The 20,287-nt window shown below is 46.0% G+C and overlaps 1 protein-coding gene across 17 annotated transcripts in view; it reads right to left on the reverse strand.

Moving 5' to 3' along the window:
• rbfox1 (RNA binding fox-1 homolog 1) overlaps positions 1-20,287 on the reverse strand; it is a 2,164,526-nt gene that overhangs the window by 37,589 nt on the left and 2,106,650 nt on the right. For all 17 annotated transcript variants that reach the window (XM_038821058.1, XM_038821062.1, XM_038821067.1 and 14 more), the window contains 2 exons: positions 19,939-20,071; positions 4,025-4,064 (listed from right to left, as the gene is read on the reverse strand). In XM_038821058.1, the coding sequence (XP_038676986.1) occupies positions 4,025-4,064; positions 19,939-20,071 (173 nt within the window). The remainder of the gene's footprint in view (positions 1-4,024; positions 4,065-19,938; positions 20,072-20,287) is intronic.

Below are 20,287 nucleotides of genomic sequence, written 5' to 3' on the forward strand. Positions count from 1 at the left end.
TCTGCAATTAAGCAACAGGACAAATAAATGCACATTCTAAATGAATTGTGGGCAGTGATGCATTGATTTTCAAACTGTGAGAACAGCAGAGCCTCCTGTTCAATGGGCCAGAATGTTATATCAACCATTTCTAAATGATCTCAGCATGCCAATTAACATACAGAATCCAGTCTCTGTAGACAAAGCAAACACCATTTATGATCCAATTAAAATGTGGTTGGAAGTGTCCGTCCCACAATCCTTTGGGACAGCCAGCCTTGTTGTGTACTCTTGCAAGTGCAGTGGGGGAGGGGGGGTTACTTACTAAACTTTTAGCCAAGATATTGTGTCTGAAATCAATACTCATTCCCAATAATTTGTGCCACAATTCACTCCTTCAGCCCATGCTCTAGTGACTCAGCAAACCAAACTGTGTGAAAATGGTTAATATTCCCTGAAAGCAAACCCTTCTTGCATCAACAATTGCCCCTTTTATCTCACAGTTAGTAAAAAGATTTCACAGCAATCCATACTCAATGTGATACTTCACTCATTATCCAGCACTTCGTACCTGTGATAACTTATTGCCATACACAGGTTCTTGATATATTACTCTATAATGAAACAGAAATAATGTTTGGAATGAAAAAAGAATGAATAACCCATGAACCGAATAAGCCATTCCTTTGGAATTGGTACTGAACCATTGAAAACCTAAAATTCAGACAAATTAAATATCTCCAAATTTAAAACAAAACAGGTAGGAGGTGCTCTTGAGTATTGAACAGGGATTTATCTGCTATCTTTCCCTCTAATCTTGAAAATATTTTCTTCTGTTTCCGAAAGTTTTGTACAATGTAATTTTTCATTGGCTCTGAAAGATGAATTGCAAGGCTGAGAAGCCAGAATGCAATTTGTATTTTCTAACGTTGTTTAATGCATTTTTAAATATTTCTATCAATTAAATTTAATCAATTTAAACATGGAGGCTGATACCTAATTGTGCAACTTTGAAAGGAAAACTCAACGAAGGCAGCTTCTAAGGGGAAATTCCAATTATACAGTTTTGCGATATGATATAAAATGTATTTATTTGACAAAGTAAATGAGCATACTTTGCTTTATTTTATTTTGATGTTTGAAGATTTCAATACCAGAAGAAATGCTAACATCATCTTCTACTTAAAAGATATCCTTGCTGAAAACTAGAACAAAAGTTGTTTTACCCTTTATCTAAACAATAAATTATATTAGTTCTAACAATGGGGAAAATAGTTTTGAGGATCAAACAAAAAATATAAGTTGAAAAATCTTATGGTTCTCAAGCAATAATGAGATTTTCTGCTCATAAGTCTTCAGGACCAAGTGTCTTAATTCAACATCTAACTTGGTGAGACCCTAAAAAGAGAATGATGAGAGCTGTGCTCTTTTTCATCTCCTTCATATCTTCATTTATGGGCCATCCACTACCACAAGGGGCTGTTTAGCACACTGGGTTAAATCGATGGCTTTGAAAGCAGACCAAGCAGGCCAGCAGCATGGTTCGATTCCCGTAACAGCCTCCCCGGACAGGCGCCGGAATGTGGCGACTAGGGGCTTTTCACTGTAACTTCATTGAAGTCTACTCGTGACAATAAGCGACTTTCATTTCATCTATGTTCTATCATATGGACGATAAGGGAATAGTGTAGAGGGACTTTAGAGGGGTTTCACAGGACGGCGCAACATCGTGGGCCGAAGGGCCTGTACTGCGCTGTAATGTTCTACATGCCCTCCTTTCATTTAAGAGTCGAAAAAGAACAAAGACTGAGACATCAATTTCAATTCCATTAACCTGGCTCATCTGGTTAATAATGTGGTTGATGTAGTGCCCATGGAATTCCAAAAGACATTTGACAAAGTGACACAAAGCAGGCTTGTCAGCAAAGTTAGACCGTATGGAATAAACGGAACAACAAGAACATGGATACGAAAGTGGTTGCTTGACAGGAAATGGAGAGTAGCTGTGAAAAGTTGTTTATCACACTGGAGGAAGGTCTAGCGTGGAATTCTGAAGAGGACCCTGTTTCAGGATCCCTGGTTTCCTTGATCTGTATAATGACCTAGACCTAGCAAGTTCAGAGTCTTTAGATAACACAGAACTCAAAAATATTGTAAACTGTGCGGAGGACAGTGATAAACTTCAAGAGGACAGAGGCAGAATGGTGCAATGGGCTGAAAAGTGGCAGATGAAATTTAATGCAGAGAGCTGTGAATTGATTCATTTTGGGAAGCAGACTGAGGAAAGGCAACATAAGTTAAAAGATCCAGTTCTAAAGGGGGGTACAAGAGCAGAGGGACCTGTGGGTATATATGCCCAAATCATTGAACATGGCAGGTTGAGAGAACAGTTAGTTTTTTAAAAATAAATTTAGAGGGCCCAATTCATTTTCTCCAATTAAGGGGCAATTTAGCGTGGCCAATCCACCTACCCTGCACATCTTTGGGTTGTGGGGGCAAAACCCACGCAGACATGGGGAGAATCTGCAAACTCCACACAGACAGTGACCCAGAGCCGGGTTCGAACCTGAGACCTCGGTGCCGTGAGGCTGAAGTGCTAACCACTGTGCCACCGTGCTGCCCTTAGAGAACATTTAGTTAAGCATGTGGGGCCCTAGGCTTCAACATTCGGGCACAGAGTACAAAAATGCGGAATTTATGATAAACCTGGCTAAATCACTGGTCCTCAACTGGAGTATTGTGTCCAATTCTGGGCGCCACACTTTAGGAAGGATGTGAAGGCTTTAGAGGGTGCGGAAAGAATTCCCAAGAATGGTTTCAGGGATGAGGAACTTCAGTTACGTGGATAGGTTGGAGAAGTTGGGTCGATTCTCCTTGGAGAAAAGATTAAGAGGAGATTTCATAGAGGTTTTGGGACAGAGCAGTTGGAGACAACACTTGCCCAGGGGCAGATGCATCCAAAACTAGAAGACACGGATTGAAGATGATTGGCAAAACAATTAGTTCGACAACAAAAACATTGTTTTTTTTCATATAGCAAGTGATTAGGTTCTGGAATGGACTGCCTGATAGCATGGTGCAGACAGATTCAAACAAGGCCTCCAAGAAGAGAATTGGATAATTGCCTGAGGGGAAAAAAGTCTGCAGGATCGCGAGGAAAAGATGAGGGAGTGTGACTAAGTGAAATGCTGTTGAATTGGGCCAAATGGGACCCTATGAGGCCAAACAACCTCATTCTGTGCTGTAACCATTCTCTGATTCTAATATGCTCTTTTGGGAGAGACACGCTTCCTTATTTCATTTTCCGTGACGGGTAACAATGAGATGGAGCACACCACTATTGCAAATACCCATCTAATGATGTAATTGCAAACTAGGATACTTTCTTCTGGAAACCTGCAGATTTTCAACTGAAATTTGGGTCTTTAATTTGGCCCAGGGCGCTCAGAATCTTCCGCTGCATACCAGCCCCCGCTTGTACGTTTAGACTTATGTCTCAGCCTGCAGCTCAGTACAGTGTGAAAGTGGCCAAGCTTGCCTGAGGTAGGAATACTAAATAATGTCACTGGAAGCAAAAGTAAATAATATTTTGATGCTACTCTCCAATCTATCACTTTAACGAGCAACAGAACCATTATTCTAATACTATAAAATCTGAAGATATCATGCACATTAAAGTCGCCAGAAAAATGCCCAGAGAACCCTCCAAAAATAGAACAGAAATGGCATGAAGTGTTAGGAAACTAAATGAGAAAAATATCCTGAACAAAATGAAAGCCATTTGCAATACTATTCGTTAACAGGAAAGTAATAATGCTGCTACACATTATGCTAATATTTTAAGTGGTCACCCTGTGTGCATTTTGATCGCATAAATTTAAAAGGCATACAGCACACACAGGCTAAAGACTAGGATTATGAACAATTCTATGGATATGAGCTCCAGTGTTGATTTTTAGTATGTTGTACATTGTGCTGAATATTTTGACAGGTGGTATAACAAAGAGGAATGACTTTAGTAATTCCGTACATTGAGAGTACTTACATAAATGTCTGCCCCATAAAATCCATCTTGATAAACAACACTGCAAAGATTCACATACAAAAAGACACATTCATGTTAATGCATTTTTATATGCAAGAGCATGTATCACAACTACTGTGCCACACAGGTTACTTCACTGAAAGAATAAAAGGTTGAAACACTGATGTTTAAGGATGTTGAACAGATTTTTATCAAAGCATGTTACTTTTTCAATGTGTATGACTGTAAACCAATGAGAACGAATCTCACTTGGAAAACACTGAATAAATCGGTGGAAACGATGACTTAATAAAACCAATCTATGTACGAAAGGACATGGTGCTATAGTCCTGCCACAAAATGGTACTGTCTGTTCATTCTGGACAGGGACCAGCGATGGCAACTGTAGGTAGTTCCCGAATCGAATGCTAACATATGGAGATAAATACTGGTTAAGAAATGGATGCAAAATAAGGCACCGCTACCTTGCTGAAAATATTTTGAAACAAATTACTCCAATAATAATCTTTATTGTCACAAGTAGGCTTACATTAACACTGCAATGAAGTTACTGTGAAAAGCCCCTGGTCACCACATTCCGGCGCCTGTTCGGGTATGCAGAGGGAGAATTCAGAATGTCCAAATGACCTAACAGCACGTCTTTCGGGACTTGTGGGAGGAAACCAGAGCACCCAAAGGAAGCCCATGCACACACGGGGAGAACGTGCAGACTCCGCACAGACAGTTACCCAAGCCAGGAATTGAACTTGGGACCCTAGAGCTGCGAAGCAACAGTGCTAGCCACTGTGCTACCGCGATGCACTGTTATTTGAGGAATTGGGTTAATTATGGTATGAAATGGAACATATATATTCCACATTATCAGTCTTATCAACTGTAGTGTAGGTTGCATGGAGTTTAGGGCTGCCAGCATTGATTGGACAAAGAACTTTCCACCCTCAATCTGATATAAGGACAGGTCCTCAGAGTGCTTCAATGAGATGGTTTTATTTTTTATTCCAGCTATTCAACATAAGAACTAGGAGCAGGATTAGGCAATTCCACCCCTCGAGCCTGCTCCGCCATTAAATGCGATCATGACTGATTTCCTCTTGGCCTCAACTCTACTTTCCTGCCCGTTCTCCATAACCCTTCAACCCATTACTAATTATAAATCTGTCTATCTCCTCCTTAAACTTATTCAATGTCCCAACATCCACTGCACTCTGGCATAGCGAATCCACAGATTCCCTACCCTTTGAGAAAATTAATTTCTTTGCATTTCTGTTTTAAATCTGCTACCCCTTACCCTAAAACTATGGCACCTCATTCTAGATTGCCCCACAAGAGGAAGCATCTGCTCTACGTCTTCATTGCCAATACCATTTATCATCTTATATACGTCAATTTGATCTCTCAACAGGTATCTCTGAGTTCATTGTTCAATTAATATTAAATACACAAGAAGTTACATATTTTGCATTTCTTTTTTTAAATAAATTTAGAGTACCCAATTCATTTTTTCCAATTAAGGGGCAATTTAGCGTGGCCAATCCACCAACGCTGCACATCTTTGGGTTGTCGGGGCAAAACCCACACAAACACGAGGAGAATGTGCAAACTCCACACGGACAGTGACCCAGAGCTAGGATCGAACCTGGGACCTCGGCGCCGTGAGGCTGCAAGGCTAACCCACTATTTTGCATTTCTATTCACTTTAAATTGAGTTATGGCAAGTCACATTTATCTCATTATAAAGTTTTAGGCCAGTGAGAGAAAATTCTCATCATCTACCTCTGCGGCAGAGTTGAACAGTGACGCTGAAGACACAGTTTTCTCTCCCACATCTTTTCTCGAACTTGGCGGCAGACAGCATGTCAATATTCTCAGCAAGCTAGTCTCATGCCATCACCTCTAGTTTTGGTGGCAAGTAACCAGACAGGCAGGGGTTGAAAAATTTGGTTGCGCAGCGCCCATATCTTTGCCCTATGAATGCAGCTTCTGGTCCAAAATGACATTTGCGCTATGCCAGCACATCAGTACTGACTGTGCTGGATTCTATTTTGGTGAGGTGATTTATCAATGCTCACAGGGAGTATGTGCCAAAAATATGCAGGGTAGGCAGATGCCCATCAACGTGACTCTCGCAATGCTATCTTTGACCTGAATGCTCCAACTAACACTCTTTAAAGGCATCATTAAACACTTTCAGGTTAATTGCTCACTGATTTCTATTGCCTGTTACTGTGCCAGTAGATGTGTTTGGAGGTTTCTTCTGCTACTTACGGATTGTAGAATCTATAAAGGGTGGTGTAGCACATGGTGAAGGCTTTGCCTCCGACTGGATTCTGCTCAGATCATTTGCTCCCAGTTCTGTATTCTGTCGTTACCGAGCCCCTTGGCCTGTAGCACGTCTGGGAGAGTGAGCTGAGGCAAAGCACAGAAAGGCAAGGAGGAAGGGAAGGAGTGTTTTCAGTGGAAGGCCATATCCACCCAGGGTCTTCAGAGACCAATTGTCTTATCTTACCCTCATTGAGAAACAGTGCTTGTGCTGTTTCCACATCACTAAGCAGATGCTCACTGAAATCTTCCCTCTGATGCAGGTGGGCATGCTACCTCAGAGAAGGGTGAGGATAGCATTGACCGGAGATAGCTGTGGGCATGAACTTCTTCAGCCTAGTCTCCTTCCAGGTCACATCTCCACCATTTCACTCTTGCATAATGGAGATCACAGCAACAGATGGGAAGACACATTCTCTCTTTCCATAGAGTGGCCCGTGAAGCAAACACATGGCTTTGCTGGGATCGAGAGCTTTCTCAAGCTGCAGGGCGCCACTGCTTGCCACATGACACTTTGCACATAAATTCAGAGATGCAACACAATCCATTCCCTCAATGTCCAGCTGCCGTGCAGCAGTAATCAGTGCACCAGGCAAGTGAATGCCCAGTAACCTGGCAATAGTTATGATGCCACTCTACGGCGCCATCAGCTGTCTCATCAGCAACTGAACTGCCACAAGTAGACAGAGGGTGACTGGTGGGCAACAAAGGATATTTGCCGATAACCTGGTTCATTACACATTTTTTAAAATTTGGAGTACCCAATTTGTTTTTTTCCAATTAAAGGATAATTTAGTGTGCCCAAGCCATCTACTCTGCACATCTTTGGGTTGTGGGGGTGAGACCCACATAGACACGGTGAGAATGTGCAAACTCAACACGGACAGTGACCCAGAGCCAGGATTGAACCTGGGACCTTGGCGCCGTGAGGCAACAGGGCTAACCACTGAACCACTGTCTTGCCTTCTGATTCATACCTTTGAGTGTACAACCTCAGCACATGAAGGCAGCATGTACATGACAGAAGTGATATTGCCCCACAATATGTCATTGGAAAGAGCACTGCAGCAATGTTTCTGTTGCCTGGATTGGGAGGAACTGGATGGTAGTCATAGAATCATAAAACCTACAGTGCAGAAGCAGGCCATTCTGCCCATCGGGTCTGCACCGGCCCCTGGAAAGAGCACCCCACCAAAGCCAACACCCCTCGGACCCTATCCCCGCAGCCCAGTAACCCCACCCAACCTCTTGTCACTAAGGGCAATTTATCATGGCCAATCCACCTAACCTGCACATCTTTGGACTGTGGGAGGAAACCGGAGCACCGGAAGGAAACCCACGCAGACATGGGGAGAAATTGCAAACTCCGCACAGGCAGTGACGCAAGCCGGGAATCGAACCTGGGGCCCTGGAGCGATGAGGCAACTGTGCTAACCACTGTGCTACCATGCCCCCTAACCACTGTGCTACCATGCCCCCCTAGTCTACAGGCCACCTGTCTTGATTCACCATGGTCTGTGTTGTGGGCCTGCACATCAAGGTACAGCTTTTACCAGCAGCTGAGGAAGATGAACTGGAAGAGGAGGTACATGAGGAAGGGAGGCGGCAATCAATACAGTCAATATCCAGTCACGGTATCCATTATTGGCTTATCCAACTGTGGTAACAAAATCCCAAATCCTTATTCAACAGCAGTCCCACACCATATTCCTCCCTGTTACTGACAATCACCTCTTGGATACAGCTTTGAAATAAAAGTCACCACAAAACAAACATTCCAAACCAAATTTATCAATCAAATCATCTGATATTCCAGACAACTGTTAATTAATTGCCCTTGTGCATACCCTTCGCGCCTGTCTTCAAGAGAGAGTTTGCATGTCCTGGTGTTCACACACAGTGCCACCTCAGTGGTTGCTGGTGAAAGTCTGCTGACTTTCATTCAGTGAGGCCACAGATGGCCTTGGAAAATGATTGCATGAAGCTTTACCCCAGGTCTCTGAATTACTAGTCCAGTAACAAGACCACCACGCCACTGCCTCTCCCTTCACATTACTTCTTTACTTTCTTGTTGTTTTTCCATCTCTTACTTGTCAACCACTGCCTGGTCTGGTAACAGTTCTTAGATATTTGAAAGGTGAAAAACACGGAGTAGGGTTGTGGTGAGGAACGTGTGTGTGTGTGTGTGTAGGGGGAGCAATGGTGCACATGGGGAAGCTAGAAATGTCAGGCAACATTCTCCCCGTGTCTGCATAGGTTTCGCCCCCACAACCCAAAGATGTGCAAGATAGGTGGATCGAACATGCTAAATTGCCCCTTAATTGGAAAAAATGAATTGGGTACTCTAATTTTTTTTTTTAAACTTTAAAAAAGAAATGTCAGACAATTTGAAGTCAGTGTATCAGATGAGATTGATGGAATGAGGAGGAAGTGAGATATGAGGGGGAGTATCAACATCTTCTTGATTTACAAGTTTGCAGCCTGACAGAGACATAAAGGGGCTGGTTTAGCACAGTGGGATAAACAGCTGGTTTGTAATGCAGCGCGGGTTCAGTTCCACCCGGCCTCCCCGAACAGGCACCGGAATGTGGCGACTAGGGGCTTTTCACAGTAACTGCATTGAAGCCTACTTGTGACAATAAGTGATTACTATTATTAGTTTTACCACACAGAAAGAGGCCCTTTGGCCCATCATGTCTGTGCCGGATATCAAACATCCATATATTCTAATCCCATTTTCCAGCACTTGGTCCATAGCCTTGTATGCTATGATGTTTTAAATGCTCATCTAAATACTTCTTAAATGTTGTGAGGGTTCCTGCCTCTACCAACCTTTCAGGCAGCGTGTTCCAGATCCCACCATCCTCTCGGTGAAAACAAATCCTCAAATCCTCACTAAATCTTCTGCTCCTTACCTTAAATTTATGTCGCCTGCTTATTGACACCTCTACTAAGGGTAAAAGCTTCTTCCTGTCTACACTATCAATATCCCTTTTTGACACCTTGATGAGGCCCATCTCAGCCTTCTCTACACTAAGGAAAACAACCACAGCCTAGCCATCCTCTCTTCATAGCTGCAGTCCAGGTACCTTCCTAGTGAATCTCTGACCACAGACCACAACATCACTCATGGCCACTGTAACGATGGTGATGATCATCTCCTCCACCATGGTCAGGGTATACAGCCATGATTGCTTCCCACTGGTTAGTTCCTGCTGCCTTCAACTTTTGCCATTCCATCTTGGAAAAGGGAATTGGGTCAGTGGCTGTGGTTCAATATATTTTGGTGATGACACTGTTTGACTGGATACCTGGAAGTGTGTGCACGTTGTGAGATGTGGGTATAAGGCTTGTAGCAGTGGTAACTGTATGAGGGTGAAATGAGGCTGTGTGTGAAGTAAAGCTGTATCTGCTTTAAAAGCCAGCTCTTTAGCCCTGTGCTAAACCAGCCCCCTAATAATCGCTTACTGTCACAAGTCGGCTTCAGTGAAGTTACTGTGAAAAGCCTCTAGTCGCCACATTCTGGCGCCTGTTCGGGGAGGCCGGTACGGGAATTGAACCGGCGCTGATGGCCTTGTTCTACATTCCACGACTGGTTGTGATTTAACCTGAGGATCACCACCCCTCAGGCTAGGGGCAAGGGTGAGAAGGGCCTTCATGAATAACCTCAGCCGGTGCGGGAATTGAACCCGAGCTGCTGGCCTTGCTTTGAATCACAAACCAGCTGTCTAGCCAAGTGAGCTACTCCAGCCCCCAAGACATTTAAATACTGTGGCTACAATAGCAGGTCAGAGGCTCGGAATCCTGCAGCCAGTAACTCACCTCATGACTATACAAAGCCTGTCCACCTTCTACAAGGCAGCATGGTAGCATGGTGGTTAGCATAAATGCTTCACAGCTCCAGGGTCCCAGGTTCGATTCCCGGCAGGGTCACTGTCTGCGGAGTCTGTACGTCCTCCCCGTGTGTGCGTGGGTTTCCTCCGGGTGCTCCGGTTTCCTCCCACAGTCCAAAGATGTGCGGGTTAGGTGGATTGACCATGCTAAATTGACCGTAGTGTCCTAAAAAGTAAGGTTCGGGGGGGGTTGTTGGGTTACGGGTATAGGGTGGATACGTGGGTTTGAGTAGGGTGATCATGCTCGGCACAACATTGAGGGCCTAAGGGCCTGTTCTGTGCTGTACTGTTCTAAGTCTAAGTCAGGAGTGTGTAGTGATACTCCCCACCTGCTTGAATGAATGCAGCTCCAACAAACTCAAGAGGTTTGACACAATGCAAGACAAAGCAGCCATTGGCACCCCATCCATCATCTTACATAAGAACTAGGAGCAGGAGTCGACCATCTGGCCCTTCGAGCCTGCTCTGCCATTCGATGAGATCATAGCTGATCTTTTGTGGACTGAGCTCCACTTTCCCACCCGAACACCATAACCCTCTATTCCTTTACTCTTCAAAAAACTGTCTATCTTTATCTTGAAAACATTTAATGAAGGAACCTCAACTGCTTCCATAGATTCACAACCCTTTGGGTGAAGAGTTTCCTCCTAAGCTCAGTCCTGAATCAACTCCCTTTCCTTTAGATCTAACAAGCTTACCTCTGGAAGCCCCAGTTATAACAATCTCTGACATCGCTATCCTGATAACCGTCCCATGATCTCCAACCCCACAAACAAGCAAGACCTCTGATTCCGCCAGCCATCCCATGATCTCCAATGCCGCTCCACCACCTCCCAACTATTGCTCACCCCTCTGCCTTCACTCGCCAGGCATCCAAACTTCGGCTTCCCATCCAACAGGCCACCTGCAAATCCTGCAGGCATCCTTACTTCCAGGTCTCCTGTAAAGAAATTCCTTCCCCTTCTCTCTTCATTGCCCCCAGCAAATATTGGGGCCAGTGTATCAGTATTTTTAAGTTAGCAGCAAATTTTGTGTTTTGTTTTCTCCATAACACGTTACACGAAGAGCAAGAACAGTCATAAAAGTTAAAGTAAAAAGTTAATTTGTTATAGTTCCAGATGAGCATAGGCTGCTTTCCCCATTGAAAGAGAGGAGTGTTGACTGATGGTGATTTAACCTGAGGATCGCCAGACCTAAGGCAAGGAGGCAAGGTTGAGAAGGCGGCCTTCATGAATAACCTCAGCCTTTGTTTTGAGAAAGGATATTTATGCCTAAGACCATAAGGCAGCAGAATAAGGCCATTTGGCCCACCTGCAACCTGCCTTCTCCTTACCTTCTCCACTCCTCTCCTCCAAATTTGTTTGAATTCAGTCTGAGCATGTTTAAAGCACTGGGGCGGGATTCTTCGTCGACTGACGCTGGAATCGCAAAACGCTATTGGGCGGAGAATTGGTTCCAACGCCAAAATCGCGGCAGATGCCGATTCCACGGCAAATCGCACTTCTCTGTCGCCTCAGCAGCGGTATCAATGCGCTCCAGAACGCCCGTACTGTAAACATCGTTTGCTTATCATCAGTGGGCCTGTCCCGGTATTCTCCGGGGCCTCTGCGATTCTCTGCCTCTGATGGGCCGAATTCCCGATGGCGAGGTTCACTTGTGCTTTTGAAATCATGAAACCGGTATCATGGCTGATGAGGGAGAGAGAGAGTACAGAAAATGTCCAACATGGCCATAGTTTGCTGACAGTTGTGTCCCTGGCCGGGAGGCTTCTGCCAGGGCTGGAGGGAATAGCATGGGGTGGCCAGAAGGTGGGCTATGGGTCGGGGTGGACGGGCATGGAGCACCACTGCTGCGGCCTGCAAGGCAGCCATGCAGCTGCGCATGCCGCTGACTGCCCACTGTGAACCTAGGGCCACAGGTCCCCAGGGCACTCCCTCAGGTACCCTCTGACCCCAGCTGACCTATCAACATGATGGCTACGCTGCAGCGCAACCAGTGCCATCTTGTTGGCTGGGATGAGTGTGTGCGGGGAATGTAATATGTATGTGCAGCTGCAGCTTGTCAGCCTCCCGAGTGTCAATCACGCAACCGGCGAATCCCGCTTCTTATTGGAATCGATTGTACTCCACATGGCACCAGTGCTAGCCCCTTCATAGTCGCTGAATCGGTCCAGGTTTGGTGTCAGTTTTGCTGACATGAAAGTCTACAAATCCCACCCCGGCGGCAACACTTAGTCTCAGGAATGAAGAATCCTGCCCATGTTGTTTTGCAGAGGGTAGAGGAAATGAGAAAAGCACATTTAAATTTCCAATATTTGACTGCTCAACGGTCACAATCACAACTGTAAGAATTGAATGCAGAATAATCGGGTAATATTGAAACTCAGGAGATGAAATGTCAATTACTGAAATTATGGCCATAGTTCGGTCTACCCTAGTTTATGATTACTTGTGCCTGCAACAAGTGGTTTGACGAGGTTCTCATCTGAATCGCTAGCTTGCAGCACCATTTTAGGCACCTGTCCACTAATGTTTTGCTGGTTCTTGGCTGGGAAACTAAATGGCAGCTTCAAACTGAGCAATTGCTATGAGAACATAGACTTGGTGAGTTTTCAGCTGGAACACTGAATGGTAACGTCATTCCGGGCAAATGCAGGGAAAAACAGATTTCCCAATATGCTTCACCTCTTGGCTGATTGCCAAGCAGTTACGATAGAAGTTGTGTTGCACTCTGCAGCTCAGAACATGCCACTGTTCTGCTCAAAAGAATGGCAAAATAGATACGGATAAATCTGGGGTAAAGCAGGCTCAGAAAGCACTAATCACATCACTGGTTCACAGAACTCTTTTAATGAGCGTATAGCAAGGGAATACTAGACATCCATCCAAGAAAGTCTGCCAGCTGACCTGTGGAACACCAGTGAAGAAATTAATGCAGGGTCTCTCTACTCACCTGAACATGGCAGTGGCTAGGAGAAACAAAGTATCTCTTATAAAAGATTGGTAGGCTCCACCAGGTTGAGTAGTTGAGAGAGGAATCTTCATTTGGCACTGTTTAGATGCACGATGAAAAGAAAACGGGCTCATCTGATTTTAAAATGGCAAGTGCAAATAATTAAACAGTTGAAAAATCAGGAGTTGCAAACAAAGCAGTGTGCTTTGAACCCAAAGGTAAAAGGTGTTCAGATATTTCACAAGAATGGAGAAGGAAGAAATGAAGACCGAAGGCATGTTTACTGAGCTATGTAAATAAAATACTGCAAAAGCATGTGTAAAATCTCTTTCCCACTCAGGCAACTTCACATACCTTTATGTGGAAGGCAATGAATGTCTGGATTTAAATATGCAAAAATCAGACTCCTGGCTCACAAAATGAAAACAAAAGGGGTGATCTTGCCGACAATTTATAGCAGAGACTCGCCGTTCAGCCAGCCTTCTCCCATTCTACTCCCTTTCTGTCACCCTATCAACATATCTTTCTATTCCTTTCTTGCAAATGTCCTGATCTAGTTTCCGCTTAAATATATCAATGCTATTTGCTAGAAAGTGACTTTTCTGGGAATTCCTTTCCTGTGTGGATCTTGTCTCTGCTTGAGAGTCAGGACCAGTGGTTCCTATGCTAGTGCGGCCCCTTTAAGGAGGCGGGCTCGAAGAACCACATGATGGGCTCGGGGCCAATCGCGCGGGAGCGCACAAAGCCTGACCAAGAGGAAATTTGCATGGGGCCCTGGGAGGAGGACCCTGGGCAGTGTGGACCCTGGAGCCGAAGTGTTTAGAACTGTTTTATTGTGTTCTTTGCATGTTACTTATCTGCCTTTGCCTTTCATCAATAAACTCCTTGTTAACTACAGGAAGCCTCCAGTGTGTGTGTGTCACGAGCCACCACAGTTCCCATTTGTTGCAGTCAGCTATCACTGTGACCCAACGTGTACATTTTATGCAATGTAGTCTTTCAGTCCAAATGGACAAAAGGTTCGTGGAAGAAAATAGCGGCCTTTGAAATGTGGATGCTCAAACCTATACTTAAAACTCCTCAGAGAGACCTCAAGACAAATTTCAAGAGGTACTTGAAATTGTAAAAGCACAAAGAATTCTACAACGTGTCATCTAGAAAAGAAAATGTCAGTCATTTGTCCATTTGATCAGAGCTGAAAAGTTAGACATCTCTTCTCGAGGGCAAAGTGGAGAGCAGCAGAAAGAGAGGTCGACCGAGACATAGATGGATGATGGATGCCACAGAGTGATTGCAGATGAGCTGCGGTGGATGTGTGATGATGGTGCAAGACGGACGAGCGTGGCATACCATTATAGCAGAAGTACACGCAAGAGTAGCTTACAAACAGCAGCAGCAGACGTTCGGTTCTCAACCATCTCCGGTATCATATGTCCCCTGATCATGGAATGAAAATCGCTTATTGTCACAAGCAGGCTTCAAATGATGTGAAAAGCCCCTAGTCGCCACATTCCGGCACCTGTTTGGGAAGGCTGGTACGGGAATTGAACTGTGCTGCTGGCCTGCCTTGGTCTGCTTTCAAAGCCAGCGATTTACTGCTGTACACTGGTGAATGAATGGGCCACCCCCCAACCAGGACGCCCACGGATGGATCCACGCCGAAGTCCCACCGGGTAAGAGCAGGTGTGAACAGCGCCGGCGGGACTTGCCTTTTTTTGCGTGGCCGCTCGGCCCATCCCGGGCAGAGAATCACCGGGGTGGGGGGGTGGGGGGCTCAACTGGCACCGCGCTGGCACCAAGGGCTCCGATTCTCTGCTCTCCGGAGAATCGGCGGACCGGCGTCGGGGCGGCGTGGCACGATTCGCGCCTGTCCCAGCAATTCTCCGGCCCAGCCCCAAGGTGGGCCCCAGAGAATCCCGCCCACTGTGTGGAGGGCTGCAGAAATTCCCACCCAGTGCCTGTTGCCATAGGGAAACTTCAAAATTGTGCAATTCTCTCCTCCAGATTCTGACTGTCAAGTACCAGTGTAATAGCCTAAGGGGTGGGAATAATTATCTTCGCTTTGGTCCTCGCGGAGTACCACAGGGGTGGGGGAATCTCTATTAACCTCTGTATAAAAGGTCGGTCAGTAAGGCACCATCCAGAACAGGAACCCGGTTGGGATCTATCGTGCATAAATAAAACTATGTTTCTTTATTTTACTCAGCGTGGACTCCCAGTGTCCTTATTAACACTACCTACTGATACATTAATATGAGATTGAACACAGGATCTCAAAAGGCAGTTTCCACACAACTGTAACAGGGACTGAGAACTGTTACTCAGGAATTGGTATGATAGACTCTTATGTTGTGCTTGCTTTCTGTCTCCCCAGCTGTTCTCTGGAGACTATCTTCTAGGCCAGCATTTGGTTGTGTTCTATTTTTCAATAGTCTTTATTGTCACAAGTAGTCTTAAATTAATACTGCAATAACGTTACTGTGAAAAGCCCCTAGTCACCACATTCCGGCAGAAGTTCGGATACAGGGAGGGAGAATTCAGAATTTCCAAAATACTGAACAGCACAGGCGGGATTCTCTGACCCCCCCGCCGGGTCGGAGAATCGCCGCGGGGGGGGGGGGGGGGGGGGGGGGGGGGAGGGGGTGCAGCAGCGTGAATCCCGCCCCGCTGCTCTGACGCCAGCTGCCGAATTCTCCGGCGCCGGTTTTTTGGCGGGGGCGGGATTCTCCGGTCCCCGAATGGGCCGAGCGGCCGCCTGTTTTCGGCCAGTCCCGCCGGCGTGGATTAGACCAGGTTCGTACTGGCAGGACCTGGCTCTAAGGGCGGCTTGCAGAGTCCTCGGGTGGCCTGGCCCGCGATCAGGGCCCACCGATCTGCGGGCGGGCCTGTGCCGTGGGGGCACTGTTTCCCTCTGCGCCGGCCTGTGTAAAGGTCTGCCATGGCCGGCGCGGAGAAGAAACCTCCTGCGCTTGCGCAGGAATCACGCCAGCGGTTCTGGGAACACGCTGACCCTCCAGCACATGCGGCAAGTCGTGCCGGCCGGCGGAGGTTCTTCGGCGCCGGTTGGCACGGCGCCAACCACTCCAGCGCCGGCCTCACCCCGAAGGTGTGGAGGATTCCACACCTTCCGGGCGGCCCGACGCCAGAGTGGTTCGCGCCACTCTTTGGCGCCGGTACGGCCTGCCCGTCGGATACCAGAGAATCCCGGCCCACGTCTTTTGGGACTTGTGGGAGGAAACCGGAGCGCTCGGAGGAAATGCATGCAGGCACAAGGAGAATGTACAGACTCCAGACAGACAGTGGCCCAAACTGGGCTCTGATGCTGTGAAGCAACAGCCCCAGTTCATTCGAAGTAAAACACCCAGGTTATATAATTCAAAGAACAGGTGTCAGTCCCTCATATCATTGGGGGTGGGGAGTCCCGGGGTCTGGACCATGCCAGCAATACTCCAATCTGAGCAGCTAGCACAGGGAGGTCTTTAATCAAGTGGCATTACGTCCCACAAAGTTTAGTAAGTTTCAGGTTGCCGTATGATGCAGCTGGAGTACTTTTTTTGAAGTAGTGTGAAAGGAGAGGCTCTTTTTAAAACTTTACACCCCTACCTGGTGTTCTCCTGGCACCATGTAACATGCCAGCCATCCCCCACCCAATGTCCCCAGGAAGAACAAAGTATGTCATGTTATTGTGTGCCGAAGGATGGGGAAAGTCAGAGTGATGCCAATTTGGTTATTGTGCTCATCCATTCAATGTGCTCAGCTTAACTAAAGATCCACGTGGAATAGATAACCCTACTGCCAAAGGGTCTCACTGACTCAATGAACCAGAAGGTCATTTCAGCATCCCGAGGAAAAAAGCAGATAAATTCAGTCAATGTTGCTCACAAGGACAGAATTGTTAGGGTTCTGTGATGTTGCCAATCACACACATGAGATCCTGAGCAATCAGGCAGACTGGATGCATTTGAAGATAAAATTTAAGTGAAAACTGAATAACTATATCAGGTAGAAGGGAAGAGAAGGATATATTGAGAGTGAAGTAAGATGGGAGGAGGTTCATTTTGGGGCATAAGGATCGGCATTTACCGGAGAAAAAACAATGGAGTGAATTCTCTGTTTGCCCAGCCGCGTGTTCCTCGGTGGCACACCGTCGGCGGCTGTGGGATTCCCCATTCTCGCCACCAGCCCGGATTTTCCATTGTAGCCACCCTCACCACCGGGACACTCACGTGTGGGATGCATTGCTGCCGGAGAATTCACCCCAACATAAAAAATAAGAGAAGATACGTGGGTTTGAGTAGGGTGATCATGGCTCGGCACAACATTGAGGGCCGAAGGGCCTGTTCTGTGCTGTACTGTTCTATGTTCTATGTTCTAAGACCATATCATTCCTCAAGCCTGCTCCAACATTCTACACCAGCATGACTGATTTTCTACTTTAACTCCACTTTCCCGCTTGTCCCCCATCACACTCCTTGATTCCTGAGAGATCGATAATTTACCTATTCATGTAAGGCCAATTGGCTTAGATCTGTGCTGTAAAATTTGACATAATTCGGGCTGCACGGTGCGCAGTGGTTTGCACTCCTGCTTCACGGCGCCGAAGACCCGGGTTCAATCCTGGCCCTGGGTTACTGTCCGTGTAGAGTTTGCACATTCTCCCCGTGTCTGCATGGGTCTCACCCCCACAACCCAAAGGTGTGCAGGTTAGGTGGATTGACTACTGTAAATTGCCCCTTAATTGGAAATTGTTTTTAAAAATTGACATAATTCAATGTGGTGTCGGATTGCCTATCTCAGGTTGTTAACTTGTCAGTTCTAATGATCACAGAGTCTGATCGCTAGTTTAATTAATATTCAGTGTCTGCGCATGCTGATAGTGTGGCAGATGACCTGAAAATCGAACATCAGAGCTGCTTATAAACTGTGCCAGCCACTACCACCTAAATGTATTATTGTGCTGTGGTCATCGGCCCAATTGAGAATCAACCTTGGGTCTCTTGATCCAGGCACCCATTTACCACTGTTGCATCCTTTGTACCTGAAAACAGTCCCTGACAACTTTCCACCCCAAGTCATTAAGTCACAAAGGTCTACAGTACAGAAAAGGCCCTTCAGCCCATCATATCTGTGCTGGTCGAAAGCAAGTACCTAAGTATTCTACTCCCATTTTCCAGCACTTGGTCCGTAGCTTTCTCTGCCTATTATAGGCCCCTGATGCATAACAATGGTAGATCCAGTCGCCATACTCTGGCATCAGGAATAATTATCCTTGTGGAATGTAGGAGGTAATCCTAACCTCCCTAGTGAAAAAGTGAAGGAATCAGATCAGCTTTATTAAACGCCATGCTCAATATGAAGCCAGACAGTTGAGATAAAAGTTACCCCGTTAGTCTGATAATTAATGAAACCACAACTATAAAAACTATGGCCCTGAACAACTGCTTAGCACTTTGTCTCCATTTCCTGAAACGGAACTGGGATCCCAGAAGTGATGGGAAACTCGAGGACAAAATAAATCTTCCTTCGACGAGTAAGTTTCCAACTTATAATATAACTCTGTGAAGGTTTTTGAGACTCCCGCTTGGCAAAAGAGAAGTTTACCAATATTTGTGATGGTTGAATTAGTTGTGATGGTTGGCTTAATCTATGAGTCCATGAAGAGCAGCAAAAAAAAACAAATACAATTTTCATTTGTTAAATCATGAAAGTTGCTTTCTGAACTCTGTCCAACCTCCTTAAAAATCAAATGTTTGTCATTATTTAAAAAAAATACATATCTGATTCCGATAACTTATTCTCTACAGAATTCAGTGCCTGGCAAACATCACTTAATGATCGGTGACATTCAGAACAGTTCAGACTAGACTTTCCCACTCCTGAAGACAGGATTGGAGATTGGGGGTGGGGAGTTGGGGTTTGCTGGGAAAGTAGACGGGAGCCAGATCGGATGGTCCCCTGACACAATCCTGTTGTTAGGGAAGTTTCCCAAGTGCAAGCTAGGAAAAGGTAGGCAATTAAGATGATTGCCCAAATTAAAGGCAAGATTTTGGTCTCCCCAGTCTACTGCCATTGCCAGAGTAACCTCCTCAGCCTGAGTAGTCCACACACTCAACGGAAGTCGCCTCACGTCTGCAGGCTGAAAGGCAATCAGTCCAGAGACTTCATCCCCCACTGATGGAGCCTTGAGCTGTAAATGCTGCAATCGTGGTCAAATCCATACCAGCGGAGGTTTTTCCCCTCCATCCCGACGGTCTTGGCTGTCTTCAAATTGTTTATTCCTGTGCTGGCTAGCGAGGGCGGCACCACGTTGAGGCGCCCTCACGGTTCCCAGCCTACCTCAGGAAGGCACACCTCTTCCAGTGGAGCTGCTGAGGTACCAGGACTGCCAGTCTCTGATTGGGCCTGCCGCATCGAGAGCCTGCCCATTATCCATGATTGGCTAGTGAGCAAGGAGATGGTCAATTAATAGGACACCTCTTGGAAGGTTGCTGAGAGACTAGCAAGTGTGGTTTTGGGACCCCAATTTGGTACAGAGGCATGTGGGAAAACCCCTGCCTGTTCAATTCATCGTTCATGGTCGTACAAATCACAATTACTTTCCTGACGTTAGGTAAGATGTTTCACCTCAATAACTTGCACCATTTCGTACGCTGTGTCATCTTCCACGATGAACCAAGGCCAAAATGTACTCATCTGGAGAATGCTTCCACCGTCATAAATTATTTGCGAGCATTTTAATAATGGACTCACCCGCCATAGGCTGGTATGGGAGGAGGGGGTGCAGCTGCACGAAACGTGTTGTAAACTGTACGTCCTCGACCCCTCAGATGTGCACCTCGGTAGGCAGCAGCTGCAGTGGCGGCTGGGTAAGGGAAACCGGGAACTAAAAGAGATAAAACAGAACATTTCAATTTCCTCAGACAGTAAATTATTTGCTTGCACTTTGCTAACAAAACCCACATATCGAAAAAGCAGCACAAAGTTGCCTGAGATGTCCGAGGCTACAAGGTAGGCATTAAAAAAAGAAACCCATGCAATCATCAGCGCCGTCATTTCAGTTTAGAGGCCCCTGCAGCATTTGTGATAGTCCCACACAAGA

Source organism: Scyliorhinus canicula, chromosome 15, assembly GCF_902713615.1.
Source record: "Scyliorhinus canicula chromosome 15, sScyCan1.1, whole genome shotgun sequence".
Lineage (NCBI taxonomy): Eukaryota > Metazoa > Chordata > Chondrichthyes > Carcharhiniformes > Scyliorhinidae > Scyliorhinus > Scyliorhinus canicula.